The sequence below is a fragment of the Heterocephalus glaber genome, unplaced genomic scaffold, assembly GCF_053883595.1.
Source record: "Heterocephalus glaber isolate CG9 unplaced genomic scaffold, H.glaber_assembly_v1.0 deba00001472, whole genome shotgun sequence".
Taxonomy (NCBI): domain Eukaryota; kingdom Metazoa; phylum Chordata; class Mammalia; order Rodentia; family Bathyergidae; genus Heterocephalus; species Heterocephalus glaber.
Window position 1 is genome coordinate 91141195 of NW_028258315.1, and position 23193 is coordinate 91164387.

The window sequence follows — 23193 nt, forward strand, 5'->3', positions numbered from 1 at the left end:
CTGTCCCTGGAGAGATCACATTGTCAAGTCGAAAAAAGGAACAATGCCTCTGAAGGTCTCTGAGGTCCTTTTCAATCCCAAACTCACTCCATCTGTGCGTCACTATTCAAGGTAAATCAACACCAGGATATCTAACCTATTTTGCCTCACCTGCCTTTAATGTGTCAATTAGCTTAATTCATTTGGCCAGCCTAGGACACAAAAGGTTTCTCTGCCCCAACCAAATCAGTACCACCCTACATAGCTTTGTAGATAAATATGTATTAAACACCTCTCTTTTACTAAGTTCTTGCTAGCTGTCTTCATTTCCTTGCATTCTGATTTAGAATTTTGGATGTTTAATTTTACTTTCACTAGATAAAAATTCTGAAGAGAGCTTTTGACTCACCATTAACTTATATTCTGATAATTTAGGATTTATGTAAGCCCAAAGAGAAGTTCACTTATTCATTATCATTTAAAAAAAGGACTGTGGGGGTAATTATTGCTATAAAAGGGCAAAATTTTACCCATTTACCCATTTAAACTGTTTTTGTACAATTTACAAGAAGTCATTAAAAAAATAAAAAGAATTATTGAAATACAAACAGCACTTCATTACACCCCATTGTAATCTATTTACTGAAGAACATTCAAGGACGCCTTTTCTTAGCATTATTGGTCACTTCCTGAGATTAGAGAAAAATAATAAAATCACAGCTCTTCAAAAGTGTTAGGGCTTTTGGAGGGGAATGAGGGTTCTTTGTACTAATTAGGGAATTCATAATATTCCTTTGTATTTTGACTAAAACCAAGAAAGCACAGCAAGCAAATGTGTTCAATGGACTATATTTTACACAAAATGCTCAAAAAGTACTTCATGAATAGCATGCTACTGGCAAAGAAACAGACCTAAGGATCAGTGGAATAGATTAGAAGATGCAGAAACAACTCCAGACATTCGCAGCTACCTCATCTTTGACAAAGGAGCCAAACACCCTCACTGGAGGAAAGATAGCCTCTTTAATAAATGGTGTTGGACTGAGTCAGTCAGATGGGCAGGTCTGCGGGCATGGTCCTGAAGTCGCCAGTCCAGTCACACAGAAAACACCTAGTCAGCCTGCTGCAGACAGGCAGGTCTGCGGGCGCGGTCCTGAGGTCCCAGTTGTGCTGAGAACACCACCACCACCACCGCACCCCACCCTCCCCTCCTTTGGCCTCTTATCTGTACAGTCACCTGGTTCCACACTACAAAGACGCAGAGGACACTGGACCACCAGACCACTGTACTGGAGCTAATCAAGTTCTCAGCATTTAAAGAATTCCTGCCCAGAGATAGGGGCTTCTGAGCCACCATCCCACTGCTCCCGGCCCAGAGGAAGAGGCTTTCGGGCCACCATCCCTACCACTGCTCCCGGCCCCTGGCCCACCTCTCTCAGCTTAGAGGAGGTGAGTTGTGTGGATGTCAACAGCAACCCCCCTGCACCCCCAAGTGAAATGAGAAAACACGTAAATAAGTCTCAAAACCAGACTTCCAGATCACCTACAGCAACCCCAAAGGGAAATGAGATGGAACACTCTGATACTCAACCACCTGGACCCACTGAACTGGCAACAAAAGGGGATCTGGAAAAAATGGAATCAGAAATAATTTCTCAGATAACAGGAGAAATTGTGCCACTAGTGCAAGACATGATTAATAAATCTAGAGAGGAGCTCAGGAACATGATGGAATCCCAACATAAGAAACAAATGGAATCCATAAAACAGATGCAAATAGATTTCCAGGACATGAAAAACTCCATTGAAAGTCTACACAGCAGAATGAGCCAATGTGAGGACAGAATTTCAGATATAGAAGATAAGATTGCAGTTAGTGACCAGGAAAAGAAAAATTGCTTCAAAATTCTAAGGGAACATGAGAAATCAATCCAGCAGCTGCTAGATGATGCAAAAAAGAATAACATAAGACTGATTGGGCTCAATGAAGAAACAGGAGAGAGTGGAGATGACATAAAAAAATCTCTTCATAGAAATAATGGCAGAAAACTTCCCAAGCAGGGGAAAAGACCTTGACATACAGAAAAATGAGGCATATAGGACTCCAAATAGCCTTGATCAAAAAAAACTACACATAAGCATATAATTGTTAAGATTCCAGAAACTCAACAGAAGAACAAAGTTCTACAAGCAGTTAGAGAAAAGAAACAAATCACATACAAAGAAAAGCCCATCAGAATCACAGAAGACTTCTCAACACAAACCATCAAGGCAAGAAGAGCTTGGAGTGACATACTCCAAGCCCTAAAAGAAAACAGCCTCCAACCCAGATGGATGTACCCTGCAAAACTATCTTTCAAAATGGATGGAGAAATAAGATACTTTCATGACAAAGAGCACCTTAGGAACTTCGTGAATACCAAACCAGCACTCCAAAGAATTTTACACAATATCCTAGGAACAGACATTGAGGATCACAACCCCAGGAAGCAAAGCAGAATGAACCCATCTGGCATGACAAGAAATTAAATGTAAAGGGGGAGAACCCAACAAAAAGAAAAAGTCATGGCAATGATAAGTCAATACGTTTCAGTTATAACCATCAACGTTAATGGTCTCAATTCACCAATCAAAAGAAATAGACTGGCAGAATGGGTCAAGAAGCAAAATCCAACAATACAAGAAACACATACATACAAGAAACACAATTAATAGCTGCATACAAGAAACACAATTAATTCAAAAGGAAACTCATAGACTGAAAGTTAAAGGGTGGAAAACAATACTCCATGCAACAGGAACCCGAAAAAAAAGCAGGAGTAGCTATCCTCTATGCAGACCAAGTGGATTTCAAACCCACACTGATTGAGAGAGACGAAGAAGGAAACTACATCCTTGTAAAGGGAACAATCCAAGAGGAAGAGATGACAATCATAACTATCTATGCACCAAACACTAGTGCACCCAACTATATAAAACAAATACTAATGGACATGAAAAGTCATATATGCACTAATACAATTGTAGTGGGGGACCTCAACACCCCACTGTCACAAAGAGATAGATCAACTAGACTAAAAATAAGTAATGAAATACTAGAACTCAATCGAAATCTTGAACAAATGAACTTAACAGATGTTTACAGAGTCTTCTACCCCACAAAATCAGAATACACATTCTTCTCAGCTGCACATGGGTCATTCTCCAAAATAGACCACATACTCACACAGAGAACATGTTTAAGGAAGTGCAAAGGAATTGAGGTTATCCCCTGTATATTATCAGACCATAGTGTGATGAAATTGGAGATCCATAGCAAAAGAAACTCAAAAACTTTCATAAACATGTGGAAATTGAACAACACACTTCTGAATAACCAATGTGTCACAGAGGAAATTAAAGAAGAAATCAGACAGTTCCTTCAATTAAATGACAATGACAATACAACATATCAGAATTTATGGGACACAATGAAAGCAGTCTTATGAGGGGAATTCACAGCAGTGAATATGCATATTAGGAAAACAGAACGAGCCCAATTAAACAACCTGATGCTGAACCTCAAGCTTCTAGAAAAGAAGAACAGGACAACCCCAGAGCTCATACAAGGGAGGAAATTATAAAGATCAGAGCACAAATCAATGCAAGGTAGAACCCTTGAAGACATCGGTGTAGGAAAAGATTTTATGAACAAAACCTCAGTTGCCCGCGAACTAGCACAAACAATCAACAAGTGGGATCTCTTCTTATTAAAAAGCTTCTGCACAGCAACAGAAACCACCAGCAGTGTGAACAGATAACCCACAATGTGGGAAAAAATCTTCACCTGCTTTTCCTCAGACAAAGGTCTACTATCTTGAATCTATAAAGAACTTAAAAAGATCAGACCTCCCAAATTTAAAGACCCAATCCAAAAATGGGCATCTGAAATGAACAGACATTTCTCAGACAAGGAAGTAGAAATAGCAAATAAATACATGAAAAAATGTTCAACGTCACTGGTCATTCGAGAAATGCAAATGAACACAACACTGAGATTCCACCTCACACCAGAAAGAATGGCTACTATCATGAAATCAACCAGTAACAAATGCTGGCAGGGCTGTGGGGAAAGAGGAACCCTGCTCCACTGCTGGTGGGAGTGTAGACTGGTGCAAGCACTGTGGAAATCAGTATGGAGATACCTCAAAGAACTAGGACTGGAAGTCCCATTTGACCCCGCTATTCCACTGCTGGGGATCTTCCCCAAAGAATTAAAAGAATCATACCACAGTGATATATGTGCGCCCATGTTTATAGCAGCACAGTTTGTGATAGCTAAAACTTGGAAACAGCCCAAACGCCCATCAGCTGGAGACTGGATAAAGAAAATGTGGTTAAAAAAAAAAAAGAAAAGAAAACGTGTTTTTTAAATAAAATGGAGTACTACTCAGCCATAAAAAATGAGAAATTAGAGACATTTATAGCTAAGTGGATGCACATTGAGGCGATACTCTTAAGGAAAATAAATAGGACACACATGTATAAATACTGAATAGTTTCTCTGTTGTGAGAAACTGAAAGTGTAAATAAGGACTAAAATATATAATAGGTAATATGAAATAGGAAGAAAAGGGGCAAAGGGGAAGGAAGTGGGAGGGGTAGGGGAAAGGAAAGAAGGGAATGGAATTAATATGAGAAAATGGAAAAATAGGAACAAAATCTTTGTAAATAAGGAGGAATGGAGAGGTTGAAGGGAGGGCTGGGCAAGGGTGAAAAATAAGAACCAAGAGAGATTATGTAAAGGTGCAAATTTCCAACGATGAATGTCATTATATTGTATACCTAAAATGTACTAATGATAAGAATGAATAATCAATAATGCAAAATAGGAAGAAAAGGTCCAAAGGGGTAGGGGTAGTGGGAGGGGCAGGAGAAAGGAAAGAAGGGAAAGGAAAAATGATGAGAAATGGAAAAAATGGAAATAAAGTCTTTGTAAATAGGGAAGGGTGGAGGGGGTGAAGGGAGGGCTAGGAATGGGGAATAAATAAGAACCAAGATGCATTATGTAAAGGTACAATTCCCAATCAGAAATGTAATTGTGTTGTATACCTACAATGTACCAATAAAAGAATTTTAAAAAATTTAAAAAAAAAATGGTGTTGGTAAAACTGGATTTCAACCTGCCAAAGATTAAAACTAGACCCCTATCTTTCACCAAGCACAAAACTAAAATCAAAGTGGATTAGATCTAAATATTAAAACAGAAACAGTAAACTTGCTGGAAGATAAGTTAGGTAGAACTCTTGAAGACATTGGCATAGGAAAAGATTTTATGAACAAATCCTCAGTAGCACGGTAACTAGCACAAAGAATCAACAACTGGGATCTCATCTTATTAAGAAGCTTCTGCACTGCAAGAGAAACCACCAACAGAGCTATGAGACAACCTACAATGTGGCAAAAATTTTTACCAGCTGTTCCTCAGACAAAGGTCTACTATCTAGAATATATAAAGAACTAAAAAAGATCAGACCCCCCCAAATATAAAAACCCGATTCAAAAATGGGCATCTGAAATGAACAGACATTTCTCAAAGAAGTAAAAGCAGCAAATAAATATATGAAAAAGTGTTCAACATCACTCGTCATTGGAGAGAGGCAGATGAAAACAACACTGAGATTCCACCTCACCCCACAAAGAATGGCTGCTATCAAGAAATCAACCAATAACAAATGCTGTTGGGGCTGTGGTGAGAAAGGAACCCTTCTCCATTGTTGGTGGGAGTGTAGACTGGTGCAACTACTGTGGAAATCAGTATGGAGATACCTCAACAACTAGGATTAGACGTCCCATTTGACCCAGCTATCCCTCTGCTGGGGATCTTTCCAAAAGAATTAAAAGAATCATAGCACAGTGATATATGTGCACCCATGTTTATAGAGGTACAGTTTGTAATAGTTAAAGCTTGGAAACAGCCCAAGGGCCCATCAACTGGAGACTGGATAAAGATGTGGTTTTTCTATAAAATGGAGTACTACTCAGCCATAAAGAATGAGAAACTAGAGACATTTATAGCTAAATGGATGCATATTGAGGCCATACTCTTAAGTGAAATAAATAGGACACTCGTGTAAATACTGAATAGTTTCTCTGGTGTGAAAAACTAAAAGTGTAAATAAGGTTTAAATGATATAATTGATAATGTGAAATAGGAAGAAAAGGTCTAAAGGAGTTGGGGAAGTGGGAAGGGTTGGGGAAAAGAAAGAAGAGAAAAAAAATATGAGAAAAGGAAAAAATGAAAACAAAGTCTCTGTAAATAGGGAGGGGTGGAGGGGGTGAAGGGAGGGCAGGGAAATGGGGAAAAAATAAGAACTAAGATACATCATGTAAAGATACAAGATCCCAACGATGAGCGTAACTGTATTTTATACCTAAAATGTACCAATAAATTTAAGGAAAAAAAATACTTCATGAATAATTAAATGATAGCCAAGTTAAACTATTCATTTTCAATCTTCCAAGCTTTAATCCTGTATTAATTTATATAATCAAAAAGCAAAGTTCTTTTAGAATACAGAAATGGTTTCATTCATAATACAGTTTAATGTTGTGCCCAAACCCTTTAGGAAAAAAATGAGTGCAGAGAACACGTTTACACCACACTTCTGACTCTGACAAAAGCATCGCAGAGACATGGCTGAGGTGCCCACAATGAATCTGTACTGTACAAGGACGCATGCTGGAGACTGCTCCTTGGTTTGGTTCTTAGAAAGTGCATCTCTGAATGGATGTGCCTGCTTTGTTAAAGAATAAAAGTTGTGTAAGGTAGCATGTGTGCACTTTTGATGCTACAGCTGGAAACCCTGAAGGCCAGTGGAGTCAGAGGTGTTTGCAATCTACTCACCGGAAGCATACTGGCAAATCTACTTTGTTTTGAATCCCAATCGCCCCATTTTTCACCAAATTCCATTTTCTAACTCACCTCAGAGCTTTCAGAAGCAGAAGGGGCATAAACCCTATCTAAATACCATAATAATAAGATTTTCCTATGTGTATGAAAAATAAAACTGTTGCTATCCAAAGAACATAGGACACCAGAAATCACCAGACTGAATACTTTTCTTCCCCAACAGGGCTACAAAGACAGTATGCATCTCAAAATTAAAGTGCAGCAAGCAAGCATTTCCAAATGAGACTCAGGTTTTGAATTAGAAATGTATCTACCTAGTAACTCCCTACAGTGAATATTTCACTTGAAAGAGCTACAGCACCCAAATTCATGCCACCCAAACCAAGCAAAAGAATACATTCTGGTGCCCTTTATCTGGGTCACTGATTCAAAAAAGATTCTAAAAATCTAGTGCTCAGACTCAGGGGCTACTCCAACCAGAAGATCCAGATTGCCTACTAACACCCAAGAGAGGCCACATCCTACCCCACAAGATCCCTTTTTCTGTAGTCTAAGCTATACAATAAATGAAGTCACTCAAGACTGAAATGACTCCTGATTTCAAAGACATGTGGTGCAGGAATAAAACTGGTACATATTTAGTCAAGGTCAATGTGGCAGTGGGTATGAAAATTAAAATTATATGTACCCTACAACCAAGAGAGCTGACTTCTAAGTACTTATCCCAGAGAAATGTCTACTTGTATGCACAAAGAAACATATAAAAGCATACTGAATTCCACATTGTTTAAAACAGCAAAATTTTGAGAAGTGGGCCAGGGATTTAGCTCAGTGGTTCTGCCACCTGCCTCACAAGTGCAAGGACCTGAGTTCAAACTCCAGTCCCCCCCAAAAAAATTTTTTTTTGAGAAGTAACCTAAATGTTTATTGGAAAGGGAACAATTAAATAAGGCATGGACTGTTCATACATGGAATATTTTTATAGCAACTAAGAAACTGTGAATTTAAATCTCTGTATATAGCTATGAAAAGAGCTATAAGGCAATTAAGTGGAAAAAAAGAAGCTATATAATGAAACGTATTATGTTCCTACTTGTGTGAAATTTAAAATACCCAAATATGTATATGTGTGTGTGTGTGTGCATGTGTGGGTTTCAAAATGCACAGATTACATATATATACATACACACAATGAGAAACAATTCTGCAGACTCACATCAAACTGATCATTGAAATACAAATGAGTTAGGTAAAAAGGGGATGTTACTTATCCGTATTTAATTATTTAAAAGAAGGTTTTTTTTTGTGTACAGTACATTCTGAGTAATGACTTACAGTAAGAATGAAAAATATGAGAAACAAATACATACTGCTGTTCTCTAACCCCACATTACGAGATTTCCTTAATGAAAAGGCAGTAGCAACACAGGGACCCACATCCAAATGGGCTAGAAGTCAGGGACACAGGGCTGGTATGTTCTGCACAGTGTGTCTCGGTAAATATTTGTTGAATAAAGGTGCTTCAATTTTCTTTCTTATAAACAAGTGTCCTTCTAGACCTACAAAAAATACGCTAGATTTCCCCATGGGCAAAGAAACAAGAGGCTGGTCGGCTCTCAGAAGGTGACTAGAGCAGGGAGGAGGAGGAGAAGGCTGTGAGCCTGTTGCCCGCTGTGTGAATGAATCCCCAGGCTGAGCAAGGCCCCCTCCTCCTCCCTCCTTCCAAGCTGGGCTCCCTGCAGAGCTATCCCTGGCCAGGGTCCTAGCACACTTCAGCACCTCAGAGCAGTCTGCACCTGCTCCCCCTCGCCAGGCCCTCAATTCGCTCCAGCCTGACCCTCACGTTTACTCATTTAACAATTTCAACAGATTGTCCTGGGATTTCTAAAATTACCACTCACCCTGCAAGGAAGAGGAAAAAGTTAGCAGAAATAACTGTTTCGAGGTTCTGGAGAAGATAAAAGTATTTCTCTCCAGCCCTCACAGTGTCAAGGCCCTTCTTCATCCTCCAAGGTCTGTATTGACAAGATCCGCCCCACCTTCCCCCCAGCTCACAGACTCCCAGACCCCACACACACACACACACACACACACACACACGTGCGCGCGCTCACAGGAAGGGGCCGTGACTGATCACCTCCAGCAGTTCCATCTCATCCCCATCTTCAGTCATTCTCACTGTTTCTTCCCCCACATCACCCATTTCCAGTATCTCTGCCCAACCAGACATTCTCACTGCCCACAAAAATGTTAGCTAGAATACCAATTCACTTGAATTAAAAAAGAAGACATCTTCATCAATTTTCCTTACTGTCATCACAGAGCTCAACTTGGGGCACACACTCTAACACTGCTGATGGCAAGGGGCCCCAAGTGTCTGCACATGGCACAAGGCAGAAACATTCACTCCTGGGTGGTCTGCTAACCCCTGAAGGGCCAGCAACATCTCTCCCAACAGTGCCTCTGTCCACTTCACAGTAACATTGTGCACAGTTCCTACGTGCCCAACTGCCCCAATTTTAAGGCCTCTTCAATTTCTTAGGGAATTCTCTTTGGTTAGGAGCTGGGGGGGTCTGGTCAGGAGTTTTTCTCAGCACCAGTATTTAGCAAGATATTAAGTGTCTCCACTGCTCAGCAAGTTGTCTCTTCTACATCGGGTACTTCTCACATTTTGCAAAGTTAAATCCTGATGGGGAAGGTTAAAAAAGGAAACTGCTCACTACAAGGGTCAGGCTCACACAATCTTTTTAAAAAGCTGAGGCGAAAAGGTAATGCCTTTCCCTGCATGCCCTCCCACAAACAAGCAGAGAAACACGCACACTAAAGGCAGCACTGCTGCTGACCCACAGGTCAGTGAGGTCTGGCCTCAGAAACCCGAGGTGCAGATGGAAGCCTGATGGTATGTTTAAGCTCCCTTTCCAGCTGTATCTACTGAGTTAAACTGCTAGGGGTATAGCTCAATGGAAGAGCACTTGCCACCATGCACCAGGCCTCAGTTGGATACACTGCATCCCCCAAAAAACACACATAAACCTGCAATGTGCAGGCACACACACATACTCTTCCTAAGGGTTCCGGCTAATACTCTAACATACCCACATATCCTCACTTTAAGGGAGTCTCATTTGTTAAAGGCATTGAGCAGGGAAAGTTCCCAAATAAGGTATGCAAGAGAAACTCCCATTCTACCAAACCAAACAAGTGAGGACACTACTGAATTCTTAAGGAATTTTAATAGCACAAATCTTAATTCCTTAAAATTCTTTATTTCTGAAAAACCATTAATGCTCAATGAAAGTAATGTCTGTTCAATGAAAACTCAAGCTAAGTAATCTGATCATCAAAGAAGTTAAGAGATGAACTGGTTCACATTTTGTTTTTAGGAACTAAATTTGGGTAAAGTTCTTTGACACAAGTCCAACCACTCTGCTCATTTTGTGGCTCTCCCTACACCAACCTTAACATGCATGAAATGTGACGCTCATATCCACTCAAAAAGAATTACCCACAAGGTAGCTGAGGAACAATACCAAACACAGAAATAAGCTTATGACAGAGACTCAAAAAGTATCAAGAAATACTCTTCTTTCTTCTCTCTTTGCTTCAAATATAAAGAATTAAATATGCCAAGAGCACAGATACAATCCTGAAATTAATGATGAACTTTAACAGGTGTTCCTATTTTATTAATATTGGACAATGAACGTCAGCCTCTCAGGAAAACATTAATTAGCCAATTGTTGAAAATTAACTAATGAACTATAAGGGCACATTATGGAGCCTTTGTGCGGTCATTTATTTATTCACTCACTTATTCAATATGCACCTCCTTAGGTTCCCACTGTGTGCCAGGTGTAGAGGAAGTTCACATAGCTACAGACCTGCATCAGGCTCAGCCTCTAGGAATTCACATTCTCGTTTTATCCAAAGCCACTCAACTAATCAGCCAAACAGTCATCTGTCAGACCCCTAAGCCCATTTGCAGAACAACCACACCCAAGCCACGTTCTATAGGAGTTATAGAACAAGGTGGAGAGGGGCTGACATCTAAAATAGAGGAGAGTTTAAGTAACACTTATGGGAGCCCGGTGAGAATGCAAGTACATAGGCGGGGGTGTAGGCAGGGAGTAGTCAAGGGTCACTGAAGGTTGAACAGAAGACAGCACATGAGCTGTCCTGGAAAAACAGACAGAACCCAGGGAAGGCAGAAATGAGGAAGTACAACTGAAACGGAAACACAAAAGAGAAATGATACAGGACAGATGCAAGCTAAGCCCAATAAGCCACATCACAAAACTGTGTGTCAGGTACTGCATTACAGCTCACTCCACTCTGGGCAAAACTAAAAGAGGCTAAACTGTATGACTATACAGACTCAAGGAGTTTGCTTTTCATGCACACTTAACCCCGTACACAGGGTCTCAGCTATAACAGGGACAAAGCAATCACAGTAGACTGTCCCACACATTCCTGGCCACTGAAAACCATTCAGTCCCACTGACAAGTGACCACAGTCCAGCACAGCTTGCAGAGGGGCTGCCTCCACTCTCTGCTACTGTGAGCCCTGGAACCAGAGCCCAAGTAGATGAAATCGTCAGCTCTGAGGGCTCCTTCAGCCAGCAGTGTACCAGAGTCACTGACCATAAGCTTCTCAGGAAGAGCTTGCAACTCCCACTCATTCCCTGCAGGAGTTCACAGAAGGACTTTCCATCTAAGAAGATCCTCAATGTGCCCCAAGAGGAAAGAAAAGGTGAGGCACTCCCAAGACCTGACCATCGGGTAGTCATCAACACTTCTTTACTGAATTTCTCCTATGTACCATTGTACCAGGCAAGGCTAGGGATTCAAAAATGCTTCCCCATGGATTATATTCTGGAGATTATTGATAAGATAAAGATGTGCATATAAATAACAAAAGTATATGGCATTTTATATGCAAGGTGCCTTGGGAGAGGGTCCAATAAGACTGTTCCTTCGGATTAGGATCAGAAAATGCCTCATAAGGGGCTGGGGATCTAGCTCAGCAGTTCCGCCGCTTGCCCCAAAAGCACAAAGTCCTGAGTTCAATCCCCGGTACCAAAAACAAAAAAAGAAAAGAGACAAAACTTGAGATTAGCAGCTTCATATGGTGACATACAAAGAACAAGTAAAAGGGAGGAAGAGGTATTTCATATGGAGAAAGAGTCAAAGAAGAGCCAAAAAGTGTACAAGTAGAAGAAGGGGGTTTAGGAACTTCCGGGAACAAATGCCAGAGGGGAACTCTGAAGGAGAAGAGTAGAGGGTAAACAAGAAAAGATCAGCTGGGGATTTAGCTCAGTGGTTCCGTTCCCTGCCTTGCCAGCGCTAGGACCAGTGTTTGATGCCCAGTACAAAAAAAAATAAAGAAAAGATCAGGCCAGGCCAAGACAAGCCTGGTCACAGCACAGGGTCTGGCCTTTCCTCGGTGGGTAGTCAGCAGCCACTGAAGCCTCAGGATCACTTCTCTGGTAACTCATGATGCAAATGGAAAGGAAGGGAAAGATGTGCAGGATTTTGCAGATGCAAAATGTCAACAAAGAGGCAGGCATGGTGGCACACACCTGTAAATGCAGCACTCTGGGAGGCTGAGGTAGGTGGATCCCAAGTTCAAGCCCAACCTGGGCAACTTAATGACTTATCAAGAACCTATCTTAAAATTTTAAAATATTAAAAAGGGCTGAGGATGTAGCTTAGTGCAAAGGCCCTGGGTTAAACCCCAGTACCAGAAAAATAAAGTCTACAAGGTAAAAGTACAAATATACAGGCCTCAATAAGATGAAAAAAGGGACAGAGAATGGCCAAGGACTCAAAGACTTAGTAAAACCTTCTGTTCAACAAGCATTTACTGAGCACCTGGTATGAGCCAGGCTGTTTGCTAGAAAAGACAAGGCGATAGAGGAGTACAACTGCCAAGAGATCTTGCTCTCCAGTCTCTCAGAGCAGATTTAGAGGTGGGCGGGGCTGTTAGCAAGATAGCAAGGTCTGAAATGGCAGGTAGGGACACCCTTTTGGACATTTCTAATTTGAGGCAGTTCATCCCACTAGGCAACTGGGGGCATCCTCAGAAGGAAGAATCCTAGGAGCAGGTTGTAGACCTAAAACTCTGCACATCAGTTTGCGTATGAGAAACTGAAGGCTGAGCTATGACATAAAGCATTTTTTTATCACAGGAAAGTATAAGTTGTAATCATCCTCACTCTGATATGCAATGCAGAAGAGTTCGTCAGTAAGAAAAGAAATGATATACACTTTTAATAAGTGGAAGTGGCTGCACTGGGAGGGATAATACTGTGGGAACTGACTAAGCTGCGCTGTTTCCATGGCTTCAGCCTCCACCAGTCCCTGGAAGTCCACAAAAGAAAGCTGCATAGAAACTTATATTGTCTATGTATATTTTTAAAAGTCTAACTCTGGGAAAACTTACTGCCCCAAAGGTAGTCTCCAAATCCCCAAAGCTGGCTGAGTTTCATACAAACCAGACCAAACACATGTCGGACCTATGGGGATGACGGTATTTCTTATCCAACAAAAGTAATAATTCCACTACAAATGACCTGAAATAGGCAAAAACACTGGCCATAAAGCTGACCCTGAATCTCACTCTAACCGCCTGAGCTATCAGGCAAAGAAAAATCCCCAGCTCCCGGATACACACAGCTTTGCAACCTGTGTCAGCCTCTGCCCTCTGTTTTGTCATTCACATGAAATGAAAGGTATTTACTACAGATGAAAAATAAGCTTCCTTCAGCTGCCTCTAAACTGATCCCAAAAATAGAGCAATCACTTTGGTACAAATTGGGTCAAATGTATTAAAAAAAAAAACCCGGTTCCCTGTTGGGAGGACAGACATGACCTGGGACCTTGCTCAGAGCCAGGGGGAATCCACAAGGATCCTCCCTTCCCACAGTGGGAAAGGAACTACTTAAAGAGTTAGGCAGTGCATGAACTCATCTAGCTATGTGATATCCAAGTGAAAGCAACTTTAATGCCATGAGTTTCAGAATATTTGGTAAAGAGGTCAAAAGAATACATGTTGGTTTCTACAGAGGCCTGCCAAACTAACACACTGTCAGCCTCCCCTAAGAACAAGCCCCAGGCCGAGGATGTGGCTCAGGGGCACAGTGCCTGCCTGATAAGCACGAGGTCCTGAGTTCGATCCCTGGTACCAAAAAAAAAAAAAAAGAACAAGCTCCAATGTTTAAGAATTATCAAGAAAGGATCCAAAGGATTAATAACTAATAACTGATACTTTGACATAGGAAAAGGTCCAAAGGGGTAGGGGTGGTGGGAGGAGATGGGGAAAGGAAAGAATGGAAAGGAAAAATTATGAGAAAAGAAAAAGAAATGGAAACGAAGTCTATGTAAATAGGGAAAGGTGCACAGGTAATGGGGAAAAAATAAGAACCAAGATACATCATGTACAGGTACAAGCACCCAATGATAAGTGTAAACGCATTGTATCCCTAAAATGTACCAATAAAAGAATTTAAGCAAAAAAAAAAAAAAAAAGAAAGAAAGGATCCATTAGGTGGGTGTGTAAGGGGGAAGAAGAGAGATTTATCTATTCCCTGTATTTTATTCCTTCACTTCTTAGCTGAGAAACCAAATAGTCTGACAGCATTTATATTAGTGCCCTGAATTTCCCTGGAGAAGAAAAATCAGAATATTAATTGGCTTACACACACAGCTACACTAATTATTCTATTGATCTAAATTAATCTGCCTTTCTGAAAGGTATTTATTTTCTAAGTTTGTTTAATCATGTTCTCTTGAGCTACAAAAAGCAACAAACTGGGTCATCATCCACATCGTTAAATTTGGTAACAACGCTAACACCATCTGTGGCCTAGACTACAATGATCTGTCCCCATTGATGGGGAGCTGTTCACTACTCCTCCCTCTCCTTTAAAACATTCATCTAACATCACATGCCTACAACCACACCAAAAGCTACTTTAAATATTTAAAGTTATACAAACAATCTTAAGCAGAGCATAAATTTATACTAAGTGTTTATAGGTGCATCCAACTCCCATTTCCAGTTGTATTTTCAGCAGTAATATCCAAAATGTTTTGAAAATTCCCTAGAAATCAAACTACCAAAACTCTAATACAAATAGACATCACGTTACATCTGAAAATATGCCCCCAAATTATAAATGTAATAAATCCTGTGAATAAACCAGTAAGGCTAAATTCACAAGAGCGTGATTTCACTCTTTCAAAGGCAGCAGAGCTCTCCCCCACTAAAAAGAGCTTAATGTGTTTGCCTTTACCACACTCACTCAGTTAAGAGCAGCCAGCCATGCTACAATACAGCTTCAATACAAGAATAAGAGGCAAAGCAGGCCAGTAAGAGTTTTCTGTTACCCAGCATTGGTTCCCTCCTTTCTGAGCCATTCTGCATGGCCTTCAATTATGAAGCACTTTTCCTTGCAAGAAGGATTCTACAGCATCTAGAAAAATCCTGAAATGGCTTCTAAATCATCAAAGAAAGACGACAGAACATCAGAGGTCAAACAGTCCTAGTGATCTTCTTAGCTCATCCCCTTAATTGCCAGGTGGGGGCACCGCAAACGCAGATAGGGTATGAGAAATGTCCCTAAACACAATTAGTTGACAGCTGAGTGGGACAAGCTCCTGTCTCAGAATAGAACTCTAGTACCTTTTTTCTTTTTAAGGATGTCAACCATTCTCAAAGGAAGTTCCATGGAACACTGGTTCTATGATATTAAAGTCTTCTGCCAAAAATACGTTTCAAGAAATGTACAATTACTTTTAGGGACTATCTGAGTTAAACAAAAATGAAACCTGTTTTTTAACTGCAAAACTTCACAGAGCTTTTACTCAGCTAATGTACACCATAAATATTTAAGAGGGAAATAAAGAATATGGAAGTATCATGGTATCTTTAACTATAGACTATTTTATTTTGGGGCATTTCCTAGAACTTAGTGTAAGAACTTCAATACTATACTCTTTTCATCTCCAAATTATGCTTTATGTAGATTTATTAGTTTCACTGTATTCTGCTTGTATACAAATTAATAGCTCATGTACAAAATCTGTAAGTCTCTATTTACCAGGAAAAATAACCAAAGTACACACTACTACTATACAACACTGGCTTTAAAAAAATATTATCAGGAAAAGCACGATAGGCAGCGAAAGCCATGTAGAGAAAAACATTATTTTAAAATTTGCTACAAATCTCTTCCATAAAAAGTTCCATATCTATTTATGTAAGATTCATGACTTAAAATACTTTTATTCAGTAAAAATGAGAAGTTAAAAAAAACCAAAACCAAAAATAATTGTTGCAAAGCTACAGAAAACATCACATGCATGTAAACTTCAAACATCCAGAAAGCCAGCTGCCACTTTAAGTACAGAGGCAAATGATAACCATACAACAAAATAAGCAGGAATTCTACAGACACTTACCAAGTTATGATTTGTTGAATTAGAATCATCTTCAGGGAATGGGATGTAAATAGCTAAGGCCACACAATTGGCAAAAATAGCCAATAATATAAATATGTCAAATGGTCTGAAAATTTGTGTTAAGGTACATATGTGTTATATAAACACAAACCAACTCTCATCACACCCCAGGTTACAGCACATCTAAATTGCTCTTAAAGTGAAAATAAGACACACAAATTATTTTTGACTACTAGATTTATAGCAGAAGTAACTGTTGGTGGTCATCTCACATAGGCTGCCCTATCAAATAACCTCTCCTTGTCCTTTTTTTCTATTGCAAGGATCATATTACACTCATTCTTCTGCTGCACCTTGTATATTAAAACCTAAAAGTACTGAGTATCTAATTAGGGCACAGTGTGAGCCAGACTTCTGCTTCTTATAGCTTGAAAAATCAAGGGCCTTACTGAATTCCCAGCTGTTGTAGACACACAGAAGGAGCCATCATCGGGTAAATCTCTTCCACAGATCCTTGCCTCCATGTGTTAAAGCCATTTTCTCAGGGTCTATTCCTGGCTGCATCAGTCTAGATGGCCTATCTGAACTGGGGCAGGCAAAGCCACTAGGTCCTCCATTCTCCCTGTGACTCTCTCACGGCACAGCACGTTCCAATACCTCAGACGCTGTGTTAAGCGAGCCAGGCTTCAGCTCCCTCCTCTGCTCTCTCAACTAATCAATAGCTATAACTGTTTCAGATTAGAGCTGGACTGGAGCTCAGTTTATAATGTGCTGTTTCTGTGCTTAATTTATAAACAAATTCAATTAAAAAGCCATAAGAAATCAGCACCAGACACTTTCAAAGTAGGCTTTAACAATTTTAAATCTTGGAGGTCTGTCTGGAAGAATCACTTCGAGATCAGCCTCCAACAGATAGTGGCTAAAACATTCTGGTGTTATTAAAAGACATTCATTGTCAAAACTGGCAATATAAAATTTGACATTCACCAAAATGACTGCTTTTCTTTTGATTTTCAGCCTTTCTAAATGTGGGGTTTTTATGAGCACCAACTTAATCTATAATTCCTGAGCTTGATTTTACAACACTGCCTCCTCAAGAGGCAAGGATATGGTTTAACTAAACCCCTGAACGTACTAAAGACTCAAGAATATGAACATACTATTCTCCACTCATCCTAACACCCTTCTGGGAAATCCAAAATGATGCAAGAAATAAATACCCCTTACTTCTCTGGAGATATCTTGGGTTTCATAAAACCTCAGCCCCTTTGAAGAGGCTTGGTAACTCACCAGAATAAGAACAGGAATAACATTATCCCCTTACTATCTTTGATGAGTTTATTTTTAAGCCAGTTAACTTTAATCCATATTGATTCTTTTAACTCATCTAGTGTTATAAAAATCTTTTATCCAGAGATGCAACTTTAAAACAGTCCACTGTAAGGAGACTTCAGAATTCTCTTTTCATTTTTCCTCTTAGCAGGTTTCCACTGAAATTTAATGTCAATTTCCCCAAAGTTATTCTCTATAAAAATACACTTAGTCACTCCCCTCTTCCATACTACCATTCTTCCTTTTTTGATTTCCCAATACTTAAAAACCTGCAAATCTGAGAAATACTAACACTGCTCAGGAAAGCTAAGCATAATATTTTTTTCTTTATTCTGGTCCAGATTCCATTTACAGACATTTGTGAATACCAACTCACTGCCACAAGATACAGGTGGTTCTGATCCTAACAGTTCCTTTGGTTAAGGGAAACACCTCTCACTCTACCTCTGTTCAGGACATTCTGCCTTGCCTGTTGGTAAAAACAAGCTAGACTCATTCTTCCGATGCTGACTGGGCCTGACAAGCTCTGGCTTGGAGAGGATTTCTGTAACCTGTTCCCTGAAATAGAAAGGAATTATTTGAAAAAAACAAATAGATCACATATGATTTAATAACTTCCCATTCTACAAACTGTCCTACTTATAAGTCGACTTCCCCCCAAACTGGCAGCCACGTGCCCTATTTCCTGTACACATGTGTCTGGTAACTTGGGAAAGAGAGACAGCAGAGTGATCCAGGAATTCATTCTGTACACATAAATTGCTATGTACAAATTACTGTGCATAAAGAGACACAGCTATGGGCCTCCCACTTCACTCCAAATAAAATTAATGACCGCACTGAGAGGTCTCTGCTTACTCAAGAGTCACGTCAAGCCAATCTAAGGAAGAGATCTTTCTGTCAAGTGCAGCTGCTGCTCACGACTCCAGTGAGGCCACTGAGGCACATCCTAATTTACCTAGCTCTCTCCTGGCCTGACACGAGTGTGCCATCCTCAGACTAGAGAAGAACTTACAGAGCACACACACACATATACACACACACCCACAGCTATGTGAGAGACGCCATAACTCACTCTAAAGAGGAGACATCTGTTCTAAAAAGAAAACGCACATTAAAACCCTTCAAATCCTACCCTAGCATTCAGCTGCTCTCTCCAAAACCTTTCTAGAGTTGCCTCATTTTAACTTCTGCCCATGAGCAGAGAAAATAGCTGGCTAAGACAGAGGGCATGTAAATGACTATCAGGACGCAAAAATTATTAAGGGGTTTCAGCTCCACTTTCTAACTGGCTACCAACATCCTTATCACATGGCCTATCTTTCTGGGTCTCATGGGAGATACCCTAGTCCTGCTCCTATTTATGGTCAGGAAGAGCTCCAAGGTCCCTATCAACCTTAAAAAGCCTTAGGGGAAAGGAAATGCTTTATTTTACTCAGGCTAGTGAATCATCTAACTAATTAGAAAGCTATTTGCTCAAAAAGAAGGCTTTAATCCACCTTTTCTGAAGGATGGCCTCCAGATTCCAAGAAGGAGTAGAAACAAGTAGATAGTTTTCCAAGATCTAGGATATGACTACCATCCTGGTGCATTTGGAACTCATTTTTAAGAACACAAAAGAGACACCCCAAGAGGTAACTTCAGTCCAAGGACAGAGGCAGACTTTTTTTTCTAAAGGCAGCAACTGCAAATTCCTTTACCAAGAAGACTGTTCTGTAACTCAAAAGGGCTCAGGAGGAAGAGACACACACAAACTTCTCCCTGAACCAGCTTCCTCATGCTCACATTTCAAATGCTTTTTTGGAACTTGTCAAAAGGAAATTCCAGAAAGTCACAGCACTAATAAGAAATAAATAAAATATATTCCCTCCCTATGAAGCAAATGTTCACCTTTACAGCTATCTGAACAATTGGAGTCATCAAATGTCAAGCTAGAAGCAAACTTAGCATTAACTGTAATTGTAGAAGCAAATTTCAAACATCAGAATGAGAAGATTCCACTAACGGTCACTTCTAGTGGAGTCTTTTTTAATCAGCATACCTCATCTGCAACAGGTTTAATGCATACCACTGCCCAGAAACAAAAGCGCACTTAAAACTAACCATCCCATATCCAATGAGCAACGGTTAGTTTCATATTTTAACTCTCTACTGCTTTGAAGTTTCAAGCTTTGCTCTCCCCCATACCATATATACACACATACACACAGTAAATACATGTACCTTCAGAGCTAACCCTCTGCAGCCTGAGGCGGTAAGGAAGTTATATACCAAGTTATACATATGTACAGCTTTTCTATTGCTCTCATTCCAGACTGTTACAGCTTTGTGTCATTTCAAAAGCAAATCCTTTTAAAGATCAGATGGTAAAAGAGAAAATGAGAAAAGACTTCCCCTCAGAAAAAGGATACTTCCATTCCACTATACTAATGCAGGCTCTTCGGATGGGATTATTGAGTGATAAACAGAAAAGGGCGCGGGCAGGTCGGCTGTTGGACGAGTTACCCTGTTTTTTGCTCTTGGCATATTGCTGACGTTTTCTTTGGGAGAGAGATCCTACAGGTGGAGGTGCAGAAGTGCTCATAGTCTGGGCAGCCTTGGCCTGTCTGGCAGCATCGATTGCAGCTTGCCAAGACAGGACAGTTTGCTTGGAGCTATTCGGCTGAGGAGTTGGTCCTTCACCAGAAAGAGGGAGTCTGGTGCCTCTTGCATAGTTTGCCTCTGTGAAGAAGAAAAAGAATGATTTTTAATTACAATCCACTATGTGCAAGAAAAATGCAAAGGTTGTCTCCCAGAAATAACAGGGGAAATTGTTCTTATGTACTCATTTTCAATCTCATGTCCTGTTTTTCAGAATCAGGGGTTTGGTCAGGCAAAGCGGCAAGAAAAGTCCATAGAGCTCCGGTCTAAGCATCAATCACCCAGGGTCATTACCACTCCACACCCGAGCAGGTTAGTGCTTCTTCACATCCATGTCTTTTCAGGGAGTCTTTTACTGCATTTCTTCTGAGAAGCTCAGGTCACTGCCACATTTCTTGTACATCTTCTGACTTTAAAAACCCATGTATCGCTTATGAGTTAACACATATGTACAACAGCTTTTCTCTAAAATAATTACCACTATCACATGCATGCGGGCTCAAAGACTGTGCCAATAATTCAATAGTCTTAATCATCCTCAGGGTGTTACTCCAACATCTTTCCACAGTCACAAATACATTTTTTCCAGCATGGGAAAAAAATCTTTCACTGGCACCGGGCAATACCAAAAGCCCTATAACAAATATCTAGATTATGTACTGACACTTCCTCCAAATGAAAATTCATGATGCTTAGGACTCATTTCCTCCACAAGCTTCCGAAAACAGAAAACATCTTTAGGGCTTTTTTGCATTTTAAATTGCAGCAGCAGCAGCCAAGCCAGCACCCAGACAGCCAGCCTGCACCCCTACACCTAGGACAGACATAATGGATAACGCTTGGCGTCCTCAAGGCCTAGCTAGGGAGAACCATCGCAAGCGAGGCTGGCACTCAGGTGCACACCAGGCGGAAATCCCAGGGGCCTGTGTGTGTGTGAAGCCCCCACCACACCGGGTCCCCATCCCCAGGAGGCAGGTCTCCCAGGCACCTGCTCCCATTGGGCCACGGCCTCCTTGCTCAGGCAGAAGTCAAAGTGAGAGGGGTGGCAGAGCGGTAGTGGGATGGGCATTTGCAAAACCAATTATGGCTAAGTAAAGAGCCAAAGCAAGCACGGGTCTGCCTGCCTAGCAAGCCTGAGAAGGCAGCAAAGCGGGTGGGCAGCAGACAATCGGAGCCCAGGGATGAGTCGGGCCAAGCTTTTCCCTTGGGGAGCGCTCACCCGGAAAGGCTTCCAGCCTACCGGGGTTGGGGGCGCCAGCGATCTCCGCGGGGGGGGGGGGGGGGGGCGCTGGCCAGTAGCTGCTCCAGCCTCACTCGACCCAGCCGGGGCCGGCGTGGAAACTGCACGTGGTGCCCCGGCCGAGGCTGGGGCTGACAGCCCCACAGCGGCAGCTACTTCCCGGGCATTGCTAGGTTACCAACGACGTGTGCATAGGAGGCGCTGGGAGCAAGAATAGGCGCTCCATCCGACCCCCTTCCCCCAGATTCCAAGACCGGGCCTCCCCCACTAAAGGAGGGGTGTGCGTTTCACCCACTGGCGCGAAGGGTAAAAATGGACAATCCCAGAAATTTCTGGGATAGCACCAGGGACCGTCTTCCTAGTCAACCAGGGGACGGGGAGGAGGGGAAGGCCAAAAGAGGCTGGAAAGGGGGCTCAGGCTGAAGACTAACAGGCCCCTTCCATCCCTGGGGGCGCCGGAGGAAAGTTGAGGCCGAGGACACTGAACGGAATCATCTCTACTCGCCGCCCCTCTCTGCACCCCTCCACACACCCCACAATTGCAAAATAACTGACATTCAGGGCCTGAAGTGGAGAACGAGGGGCTGTCAAGCATCTCCCCTTTCCATACAGCTGACCCCGAACTAGCAGCGTCCTCTCAACCCCCTCAACCCGCCCGGCGCCTCGGGTGGGGGTGGGGCAATGCGAGGAGAGGAGGACCGTGACAAGGGTCCGATTGGGCAGCGGTGCCCGGGCTCTGGCTGCTCACCGTTCGCGTGGTCCGCTTGCTGCTGCCGTTGATGCTGCATTTTTTTCATCATCATCATCATCATCATCCACGAACATTTATTGGGCGCCTACTGTGTGCAGGGCACTGTGCTGGGCGTTAGGGCGGGGGAGCAATGGGCGAGGGGGTGACGGATGGGTAGGAGCCGCGGTCCCTGCGCTTATTCTCGCTTCAGCAGGGGGTGGGGAGGGACAGGGACAAATAAGAGAAAACAAGGATAATTTATAAAAACCGCTCTCCACCCACGCTCCTTCCTTTTCAAAAATGGAGCAAAATAAACTTTTTAAAAAAAAAATAAAATCCGATGTATATATTATCTTCGGAATATATACATGTAATTTTTTGCTGCAGAGGAGAATCGGCTTGGTCCCCTCCTCTAGCGGAGGGGCGCCGCGGTGGTGCCGGCCCGGCCGCCGGGGCCGCTCCAAGCGCCCCCCATGCCGCCCGTCGCCCGCCGCCCGCCGCCGCCGCCGCCGCCGCCGCCGCCGCCGCCGCCACCGCCGCTGGCTCGGGACCGCGGGCAGCCGGAGCTCACATCCGGGGACGGAGGCGCTCGCCCGCCCGCCGCTCTCTCCGCGCCCGCCGCGCCGCGCCGCACGCCGGCTTCGCCCTGGCGACGCTGCGCGCCCGCCGCCGTCCCCGCCTCCCCGCGCCCCGAGCCTCCGCCTCGCACCCCGCGGCCGGCACCCGCCGGGGCTCTGCCCCTCCGCCCGCAGGCTCGGGCCGGCCGTCGCGTGGGACTCGGTGCCGCCGCCCGGCCTGGCTCGGCCGACCGCGGGCGCCCGAGGGTTAACCGCGCTTCAGCCCGGGGCGGCCCGGTTAACCCCTTCGGCGCCGCGGCGAGCGCTCTCCCACCTGCTCGCGGAGAGGCAGGCGGCGCCC

General features: G+C 42.5%; 1 protein-coding gene across 12 annotated transcripts in view; it reads right to left on the bottom strand.

The window, feature by feature from the left end:
* Positions 1-22745, bottom strand: part of Cacna1d (calcium voltage-gated channel subunit alpha1 D) — a 342473-nt gene extending 319728 nt beyond the window's left edge. For 10 of the 12 annotated variants that reach the window (XM_087181511.1, XM_021244012.2, XM_087181510.1 and 7 more), the window contains exons 1-3: positions 22294-22744; positions 20077-20386; positions 16334-16439 (exon numbers count right to left, since the gene is read on the bottom strand). In XM_087181511.1, coding sequence (XP_087037637.1) covers positions 16334-16439; positions 20077-20386; positions 22294-22360 — 483 coding nt within the window. In that variant the 5' untranslated portion in view covers positions 22361-22744. Of the gene's footprint in view, positions 1-16333; positions 16440-20076; positions 20387-22293 lie in introns of all 12 variants that reach the window. The other 2 variants (XM_087181506.1, XM_087181505.1) reach the window with 1 other exon arrangement.
* Between the last annotated feature and the right edge of the window lie 448 nt (positions 22746-23193).